Below are 10,870 nucleotides of genomic sequence, written 5' to 3'. Positions count from 1 at the left end.
TTTGTACCTATGGCATCTTGCATTCTCGACGGCATCCTGAGGGTTTGATTAGTTATCCCTTCAGAGGTTTCTTAAGGGTCTCTCTCCACTTCTTGTGTGACTCGAGCTCTGTAGGGGTCTGGTAAGTTAGCTCCGCTTCGAAGTCATCGAGATCTTCTCGAGGGTCTGGTAAGTTCATCCTTCGGAGGCTCCCTAAGGGTTTTTCTCTGCTTCTCGTGTGATTGGGACTCTGCAGGAGTCTGGTAAGTTAGCCCCATCTCGGAGTCATCTAGATCTTCTCGAGGGTCTGATAAGTTAGCCCTCACGAGTGGCATTATGTGCCTACAGTGATCTTGTATCTACAGCATCTGGCACTTCTCATTTTTACGTAAAAGGCAGTGTATGCCAGCGATGAGCCTGTGCCTACGACATCTTGTACTCTCGACGATATTCTAAGGGTCTGATTAGTTATCCCTCTGAAGGTTCCCTAAGGGTCTTCTTCTGCTTCTCGCGTGACTCAGGCTCTGTAGGGATATGGTAAATTATTCCCGCCTCAAAGTCACCAAGGTCTTCTTGAGGGTCTGGTAAGTTAGCCCTCCAGAGTTTTCCTAAGGATCTTCCTTTGCTTCTCACATGACTCGGGCTCTGCAGGGGTCTGGTAAGTTAGCCCTGCCTCAGAGTCATCGAGGTCTTCTCCAGAGTCTGATAAGTTAGCCCTCTGGAGGTTTCTTAAGGGTCTCCTTCCGCTTCTCATACGACTCGAGCTCTGCAGGAGTCTGATAAGTTAGCCCCACCTCGAGTCATCGAGGTCTTCTCGAGGGTCTGGTAAGTTAACCCTCACATTAGTTGACCATAGTTATAGTTCAAGATCTTGAGTAGAAGGAGGAGGCAACTCTTGGAGAACTCGGGTGCCAATTACAAATTGATGGCTGTGCAAATTTTATTTTCATGAAAAGTAGTTACATCATTGGTAATATATGCTGAGATTCATCGAGTTCCATGGTCTAAAAATTGGAGTCTCGTCGAGTTATTTTAGCCTATAAATTCTTGGGTGTGCCACTTCATCCACTCGGTAAGGATCTTCAGTTGGACGATAGCCTTTCTTTTAGCACCTACTCGGTAGGCTGTGAGACTTTGGCTCGCCGCAGCATCAGATCACCAGATCAAAGTTGATCATCAGGTGAAAAGATCTATATTTTTTTGCAAAAGATTAATTAGTCGGTATTTGATTACCTCATCTAGATGTGAGTCAATTTTCACCATCTAGCTCGGATTCTCCTTCCTCAGTGGGACATCTAAAGGGTCCTTGGTTGGTCGTAAACTCCATCATCAGATAGTAGCTTGAGGCATCAGCTTTCAAAGTTTTCAGGTTGGGATAATCAAGGATGGCATTGTAAGCCGAGGAACTTTGCTGATCCAGATGACCCCCTAATAACCATGTGGATTTCTCCTCGGATGGGTTGCTCTTCTTCCGCCATTTGCCCTCTAACCTGTTGTCGTTCCTACCGCGTTGGTGCTTACTGCGGCTGAGGCTGAGGGAGAGACTGCTGAGGTAGAGGGGGCGGCTGCTGAACTCTCGAAGCTCGATGTTGAGGGACCACTCTTCAGATAAAATGGTTCAACCACCCCTACTTGACAAGCCTCTCGATCTCGTCGTGAAGTTGGTGGCAGTCTTCAGTATCGTGACTATGGTCACGATGGTAAAAGCAGTATCTATTCAGGTCTCGACGACGTTCTGATCTTGTTCTCATCAGTTGAGGCTCAGGTAACTCAGGCTCCACTTGTAACAACACCTCTCTCTGAGAAACATTCAGGGGCGTGTAGCTATCGTACTGCCCAAGAGGTGATGGTTGCCGAATCATTCTCGGAGGACTGCGGGATTGACAATTTCGACCCTTATTATTCTGCCTCGAGGGTGGAGACTAGGAGCGCTAGCATCTTTTCTTCTCTCACCTTGGATGGCGCTCCTTATTGGATCCCATCACGGCTGAACTGGTAGGAGTATCATTGGCAAAGGCCTCTTCCATACAGGCATATTTCTCTGCATGGGCAAGCATATCGAGAGATCTCGAGGATAAGTCTTAACTAATGACTTTTTCAAGTCATTTTTCAGTAGCTGCTCATCATTGCGGCCATCATAGTCGACTGGTTCAGATTTTGGATCTTCAGGGTTGCCATGTTAAATTTGTTCATAAAAGAGCAGATTGACTCACCCTCCTTTTGCTTGATGGTATGGAGGTAGTCGGATCGCTTCTGCTAGTGTCAGCTACTAATAAAGTGACCGACGAAAGATCGGCATAAGTCTTCAAAGAAATAGATAGATGCCGACCTCAAACTCGAGTACCACTATCGAGCGGCTCCCTTAAGGGTTGGAGAGAACGCTCAACAGAAGATTGCATCTGATGCTCCCTGAAAGAGTATGGCTATCTTAAAGATCTCCATATGATTGATGGGGTCGATGGTCCCGTCATAGATCTCCAGCTGAGGCAGTTTGAAGTGTAGGGGAAGTGGTTCCTACATAATCCTCGAGATGAAGGGCGGCTGACTGTTGTATCCTTCATAGGGCAGCGCCAAAGAGCTATTATTATTGAGGGCCTTTTCTATTTTCTGATCTAACTGCTGGTCGAGCTTCTGAAACCATCTTTCAAAATCAACTTCATGGACAGTAACAGCCTTTAAGCGTAAAGGAGATCGACGTCCGGAGGTTGAATCATGGCCCGACTGTGGCTTTGGAGATCGCCGCCTAACCGGCTACTGGGCCCTAAGATGACTTTGATAAGTCAACCTCCTCTTTAGACTTCAAGGAGGTGCCTGCAGCTCTGGTTGAGGTGGTGACTGCGGAGCAGCAGTCAAAATAGGATTCTACAGAGATGCCACTGCAGAAGGCACAGGCGGCACCATCGAGGAAACTGTATGACGCACTGTCGTAGGGGGTGCAAGGACAGCCTGAGGAGACTGTGGTGCCGCTTAAAAAGGTTCGAAAAAGATCTGGATCGCTTGGACTGCGGTTATCAGATGTTGAACTTACTGGAAGAGCTGATCGAATTGGTCTACCATGATTGGTGCTGGCTGGATTTGTTGAACCGGTAAAGGGATGACCAGTTGAACCGATAGAGGAATTTTCGGTGCCAGTGGTTGAACTTGATTGTCAGCTTTGCTAGCCGCCTGTTAGGAAGTGACGACATTAGAAAGTCGGGAAGATGTCCGCCTTGGAGCCATGAATACGAATGTAGGCCCTTCCTTTATCTGTTGCTACTGAAATCGGTCGGGATCGAAAGACGGATATCTGAAAACCTCGCATGCCGTGCTGGTGCTGGAGTCATCTACAAAATAAGTCTTAAATCAAAAGTGGAGGCTTCGACGAAGACCTTCCGACACTCAAGTTAGAAAAATAGAGAACAAAGAAGCAGCAACGGATTCTCTAAGAGGGATTTGATCGGACTTATCTGGATCCTCGGGACTCTGATTGTTTATATAGAAAGATGTCAGACAGCTGATTTGTTAGCTGTAAGATTGCATGATCTTGAGATTGTTGGGCCGTTAGACATATCAAACTGGACGAAATAATTCAGCCCTTAATTGCTCTCGTGAGATCAGAGGAAATGGTTATGCCAAATCTTATCTATATGGGATAGACAGTTATTGCGCACGTTGAAGAGATAAATCAATTGAGCAGCTCATACACAGATCAGACCTCGGAGATGCCTCAGCTCAGCATAGAGATGGACTCTTCAGCTCATACAGTGGTCAGCGATCGTATTGATGATCCGAGAACTTAACATGTGTTGTGATATAGCGCTGATCCGAGGCGCTTGTGGTAACCACCATAATATATATACGTATAATGTATGTATATATATATATATATATATGTGTGTGTGTGTGTGTGTATGGATATGTGTATGTATGTATATATAGTTTAGCCAATCTGATAGAATATCATTTTTCAGTTGAGAAAAATTTGCACTCACAACCATGCTATATCAATTTATGTCCTCTCCAATCAGGAGCAGGGCTGGTTTAATAATCCTTGGTTCAGCTTCTTGGCACTCTTGTCTAGCATGTCCTCTGGTGGAATTTTCACCATATTTCTCTAAACAAAATCATCCATTCATCGGCCAACAATTAGAGGTCCGGCTCTAATATATTCAATCATCCGACATAAATTTAATGCATGAACGATGTGGGTCGGTTGCCATGTATTCCCATATTCCAACGTTTATTATTTTCAAAATTCATATATTTTGTGTTTTCCAGTTGGAACCGTTAGAAGGAGGACTCTCTCCCGCGAAAAAGGCGCAGGCTATTGTGAATGCTGCCGTGGTATCTGTCAAAACGCCCCAAAAAAAGACAGCCTTTTGTTTTTACCCTTGGAGGGAGGAGGAAGAGATTAGAATACGTGACGTTCTTTGTTTGATCCGAGGGAGGGAGGTGGGAAGCAGGTGGACGTGATCTGAAACTGAGAGGGAGAGAAAAGATTGATGAAGGATTGAATTTTTCTCACCTTCTCTATTTGACATCCCTTCCTCCCTCCCTCTTTTTCTCTCTGTTGCTCCTCCTCCACAAAACCACCGCAGAAAGTGTCTCCCGTCTCTTAAAATTTTGATTCGCCTTTTGCCCTTTCCTTTTTGATTGGTTTCGTGGCATCTCCTTTTTGATTGGTTTCGTGGCAGAAGATATGTCGGCACAGCCAAAGCCGAACAGGCTTTATCAAGTCTGGAGGGGAAGCAATGTATGGAGCTCTTATCTTCATCTTTTTATTATTAAATTGTTCTTTGGGTTTTATTACCCCATTGGAGGATGCTTGTTTGCTTGTTATTTGCCAAATATCGTCTATGTTTCAATTGATGAACGAATTGTGCAATGACAGTTTTTATCTTAAGACTGTATATGGAAATGTGTGTCTTTGCCTCATAAATTTCGTGCATCATTATGAATTTCTTTGAATGTAGCACCTTATTTTATTAAAATTAATTTGTTGTCAAATGATATAAATTTTCTCTCATTTATTATGAATTTAGAGATTCAGTTATTTTTTGTCTCTGTATCAGCTTTATCAGAACCTGCTTATTATGGATAGATATGATTTCGATCTCATTGATTTCTTGAAAGAACATTGGTTTTGGAAAGGCATGTGAAGTTTCTCTGACAAAATTAATCACCTGGGCATAATTATTAGGAACAAAAGTAACTAGGAATAAGACAACAACAACCACCATCATAATGCAATTTTCTGCATCTGGATCTGCAGATGTGTTTATTAATCAGGTTTCAATGCAATAAGAGGATTTAATGGAGCTACTGGGCTGCAGCCCCCTCTTTAACTCAATTGTCTATAATCTATTGGTATTCTGAAGGCTGTAACTGTAAACTTTTAGTTTGGAAGTACTGCCCTAAGTATATGAGCTGCATGTGCTTTATTTGTTGAATATATTAATTATTTGTCTTTTTTTTTTTTTTTGCTAAATTTGTGTAAGGAATCATCAGACATGCATACTAGATGATTCATTCTACTTTTGTTATTGATAAAGTTTAAAGAGGAGTTATGGATTCTAATCTTGCTCCCTTTTTTACAGTTGTTTCAGTAATCTTGGTCTTCCAGATTATGGTTCTGTGAAAGTAGTAAATTGGATGCTAGCTGATGCCAGTAAGGAATTAGGGGAACAGCCTTATAGTCAGATATAGTCTTTTCATTTAAATGGGCTCTGATTTGTGTAATTGAGGACATGCTGCTAAGGAATTACAACAATTCGGTGTTTTTAGAATCCCACCTCATCCCAAAATACACACAAAAAGGAAACCAACAAATCCTATCCCAACTAATTGAAGTTAATGTTATGCATCCTTCTTCACCATTAATTTCTAACTTACCACTTCCATCAAGAGTTTGTTGCATCATGACCACCTCTTTCATGAATGCAATTATGAGCCCTTCTTACAGAAGCCTTGGAGATTCATTGCACATAGCTGTACCATTTTGATCCCTTCTGAACAATTTCTTTCTATTGCAATTTCTGAGCTTCCCATTTGAACCTATCCATTCTTCCCTCCTGTGAAAGTATAAATTATACCCTTTTCAGTGTTAGCACACATATACCTTTATTTTCTCTTCTCCATGATTCTTGCATTGTGAGAGGACCATCCAAATGTTTGACGATACAACATTGCATGGCTAATTACTATCTTACAAGTATTTTTTTTTTGGTTTTTTCTCTCATGATGTTGTTTGATCATTGTTTGTTTCTGGAGAAAGCTAATTTAGCTTATCTGATTACTATTTATGTTTTTGACAGAAATAAATAAAATGGAAACAACTACTTATTACTTCCAAAATAATGTCTTTTATATTGCAAAGGTTCACTGATGTTCAAACAATTATCAGGTGTGATGAGATGTATAACACATTAATAATTGTGAAACCTCCTTTTATTCCTCTCAGAGGTTCTTCTGTGGTGGGAGACTGATATTTGGTCCAGATGTTGCTTCACTATTTCTAACTACATTTCTAATATCTGGTCCAGCAATAACATTTTGTTACCAGATAATTTCAAAAATTCACTATTATGAGAAGACTGGGGGCCAGGATGATCAAAGCCCAGTACTTGGGCCCCCAGTACTAGTTGCGACAACAGTCATCTTGATATTGGTGAGTGATGATTAAACAGAAAGTTGCATTTGTTCACTTATTATGTCATTTGAGGTTGTAAATTTTGTTAGATGTTATGGATGCTCATCTGATTGATGATGTAGGATTTGGTTTTTCTCTTCATGACATCTGGTAGAGATCCGGGTATAGTACCAAGAAATGCACGACCACCAGAAGCAGATGAAGCATTTGATATGACCACTCCATCCATGGAATGGATAAGTGGAAGAAACCCACATTTAAGATTGCCTCGGATAAGGGAAGTTTTTGTTAATGGTTTTGTTGTAAAAGTGAAGTACTGTGATACATGCTTGCTTTATCGGCCACCCCGTGCTTCTCATTGTTCCATCTGCAACAACTGTGTTCAGAAGTTTGATCACCATTGCCCATGGGTTGGTCAATGCATTGGACTGGTAAGTTTCAACAAATAGTATCATTTTCTGTTTTTAATCAGCTAATCATTGATAAACACTAGGACTGCAGCTCTGATGATAACCAATTGCTGAATATTTGCACATCTATCAATTGTATGTATAGACCATTGTGACCTAATAGCCTCATCCTGATCTACAGGTTTAGTCTTTTACTACCACATTTTGTTATTGGCTGCTGCATCATCCATCTATCCAAACTTTTCTGAATTCTTTTAACATCCTAAAGTTGCAGAGGTGTATCAATATTCATGTCAGAGTTTGAAGCTTTATCTTTATGACAATTTTCTACCGAAAAAATCAGCCCCGTATCTTCCTTACCTGGGTTAGGAAGTGGTATCACAGTGTTCAGGATGCACTAAATCTTTACCTTTTTGTCCTTGTTCCAAATATTTATAAAGCAAATTTTATACCTATCAGACTTTAATCATGGCTGGTTAGACTAGCTTCAGTGTTACTTAGTTTTGACAATCAATATTGTGTTGTCTTGCAGAGAAACTACAGGTTCTTCTTCTTATTCATATCGACAACATCTATTCTCTGTATATATGTCTTCATCTTTTCATGGCTGAACATTATTGGAGAAAAGAAAAAGTATCACAACTCGATTTGGAAGTCCATGACAGGCGAGGTTCTGTCACTTGTGCTAATTATATACACTTTCATTGCGGTCTGGTTTGTTGGTGGGCTCACTGTTTTTCATCTCTATTTAATCAGCACAAATCAGGTAACATTTTCACTACTGGAATGTCCTTGTTGTTTATCAGCAAGTTGATTAGTCAAATCTTCAACAGATTAGTAATATTACCAATTGAAAGAGAACTAAAATTGGAGATTCTTTTTGAGACAGAAAGATTGTATGTCCAATTTCTTGTTGGTACTCTTTTTTATGCATTTGCACTTTTGGAAAGATAAAAGCCTTGTATGCATTTCCATGCTTTGGCAGGCAGAGACTCATCCTTCATACCCAAATTTGGCCTTCTATAAGTGATTGTTTAGTAGACAAATTGAATTTTGCTTAATAGTGTAGATTCAATTTATTCTGTGTGTATGGATTGCTGCGCCTTATTGTTTTATGTCTAAAACTTTTTGCTGTCAAAACTGCAGACAACCTATGAAAGCTTTCGATACCATTATGATAAGAAGGAGAATCCCTACAATAAGAGTGTCTTGAGAAACTTCAAAGAGTTGTTTTTCTCAAACATCCCACCTTCAATGAATGACTTCCGGTCATGGGTACTTGAGGACACAGCAGAAATTGGATGCTATACCCCAAATATTAGAACAGATATCACCAACACAAATGACAAGGTTGACAAGGAAACGGGAAGTAAGCCAGACAGCAATTTGCCAATATCAAGCATCTTGCAGAACCTGGATTACGATGCCAATGATGAAAATTTAAACTTCAAGGACAGGCATCTGGATGATGTGGTGGATCCATTGGTTCTTCATGTGATTCAAGAGTCTCAGGAACCAGGAGAATCTAACCATATCTGGGAAGCAGCAGATGGAGTGGCTGTGGACGTAATTGTTGAGAAGGAAGCAATTGAAATGGTTGTCGATGACTGGGCTTATGAGGGAAGCTGCTCAAATGGAATCTCAGCTTCTATTGATCATGTTATCCATGTGCCACAGACATGAGGTGAAAATTTTCCTGCATTTTCCTTGTTCACCCCCACAATGTGTACTCATTTTAATTGAGAAAGCTAATTAGCGTTATGAAATCATATCGTCAGGTGTAGTGGAGATTCTGTTTCTCTAGATAATTTAGATAATACGAGTTGAACCATTTAGTATGAATAGTATATATGGACAGTCTGTGCCTTACATGTATGTTGCATTAAAAGCTAGAGCTCATAGATTCAGTATAATATGGAATTTGGTGAACATAATTTGTCATTTAGTAGGAAGGGCCTACAGTGTCATCTTATGTCCATGCTGTATTGACTGCTAAGCACTCAGGAGTTCCAAATTAAGAAAAAAAGGAGAGAGAGAAAGCGAGAGAGGGGGGAGAGAGGAGTAAAACAACAGAAGATTGCTCATTCAGGAAAAAGTTTCATTGCACTTTCTACTTTAGAACTTTTATTTCAGCATGTGTAGAGAGCCTTACAATAGCTAACAAGAGCATGATGTGCGGATTTTTTAACATTTACTGAACTATCCCAAGTACAGAACTTGACAAGACTTTTCTCTGTTGCTCATATGGAACACTTACTGATGGAACCTTGGTTTGTCAGTAAACTGCACAAATACATTTAGCACCCCTTGTTTTTTTCTACTGAAATTTAACCCCATAACCCCCCACAAATTTTATGTAAAAGCTTTCTTTTTTAGGTTTGGAGCAATCACTGTCCTTCTGTTGTTTTATAGCATGGAGCTGAATGCTGAACAGACTGGAAAGAACTCATTTAACTCAATAGATTGAATTCAAATGACATAACAGGTATCAATATATAGCCTTGAAATGATAGCTGATACGGGATCAAAATTTGAGGAGCTAGTGAACAAGAAGTTGGGATGCTACAATTCTTAGCAATGTAGCTTAAATTTTTGTTTAAAAAAAATATCACTTCCACTGCAAAAGGTGCAAGATAATCAGCTAGAAAAGAACAAGTGCCAAGGTACCGGGTACTTCAATTTTCTTGAAACAGTAACTTCATTTTTTAAGTCAAGTCCAGTTGTACATAAGGGAAGATCATTTGAAAAAACTACAGCTTATTGCACCACACACCAGAATTTCAATTCTAGATTTGGTCTCTTTTCTGGATTAACAAGTATTCTATGTTATATAATATTAAAAACTCACAACCATTACAACTTTAATTCATTAAGTGATCCTCATTAAATTTTGATTCTTTGGTAAGCTTTTTATTTTCTCAAAAGGGAATTTATTTGTTCACCTAAATACTTAGTGAAAGTTGAAAATGGCAAAATGTGCGGTTGACATATTGATAATATAGGCCTCCCCTCTGAATTTGCCCTTTTAAGGTATAGCTTTGTGAAGCAATCTGAGAAGATCAATACAATCTTTCAACAGGCATAATTCCCAGCACATATAGAACATTGTTGAACTTAGTCTAAGGTGTAACTTCAAGCCCATAATTTCTTTAAATGGTGGGTAAATGGTAATATTACAAGAGCACACACATCAAAGAACTAAGAGTTACTGCAAGAACTATTTGCTCTGTGAAAGCACTTCTTGTCATGCCACATGCAGAGAAACTTGTTATGCCAGTAGTCCTGGCAGATTACATGCTATACAGGACTTTGAACAACAATTTCCCCCGGTTTCTTTTACTTTCCAATCTGTTTAATTCCATATTGATGTAAATACTCTATTGCTTAACAAATAAGTGCCTTTACATATTTGAATGCAGCGGCCAAGTCCAAAGTGTTTCTTCCAAAAGCTCAGATACATGCTTTTAAGTTCTCAGAAGCTGAAATGCCAGGTTTGGTTCTTGTAAAAAAGCGAAGTTTATCTCGTAGATGTGTTGCCATAGATCCTGAAAAGGAAAAAAAACAGATTCATTCCTCTTTTCAATTAAGCTCAAATTTTGAAATCACATTTGTTGTACCAAGCACAATATATTGAGTTCAAAATAATTGAGGCAACAAAATGAGAGGAATGATAGATCCAGTGCTGAAAGAAGGGGGCGTTTGGTTTGTAAGCATGCATTCATTGCTTTAACACTTCTCAGGGATCTGCTGTATTTTGTCTATGTTGTAGATGAGCTAGTATTGTCTGCTAAAAAGCAAGATAATTACTGAATCTTAATCACATTTTTTGGAATTGGAACATACCATGAGCGAA

General features: G+C 39.8%; 1 protein-coding gene across 1 annotated transcript; it reads left to right on the top strand.

Annotated features, from left to right (window-relative positions):
• Positions 1-4,289: 4,289 nt before the first annotated feature.
• Positions 4,290-10,619, top strand: LOC105032069 (probable protein S-acyltransferase 1). Its single transcript, XM_010906412.3, has 6 exons — positions 4,290-4,711; positions 6,419-6,625; positions 6,730-7,038; positions 7,550-7,783; positions 8,164-8,701; positions 10,437-10,619. Exons 1-5 carry the CDS (start codon positions 4,658-4,660, stop codon positions 8,698-8,700), a joined length of 1,341 nt encoding a protein of 446 aa, XP_010904714.1. The 5' UTR covers positions 4,290-4,657; the 3' UTR covers position 8,701; positions 10,437-10,619.
• Positions 10,620-10,870: the final 251 nt, after the last annotated feature.

Source organism: Elaeis guineensis, chromosome 10, assembly GCF_000442705.2.
Source record: "Elaeis guineensis isolate ETL-2024a chromosome 10, EG11, whole genome shotgun sequence".
Taxonomy (NCBI): Eukaryota; Viridiplantae; Streptophyta; class Magnoliopsida; order Arecales; family Arecaceae; genus Elaeis; species Elaeis guineensis.
This window is presented reverse-complemented; position numbering and strand designations above follow the sequence as displayed.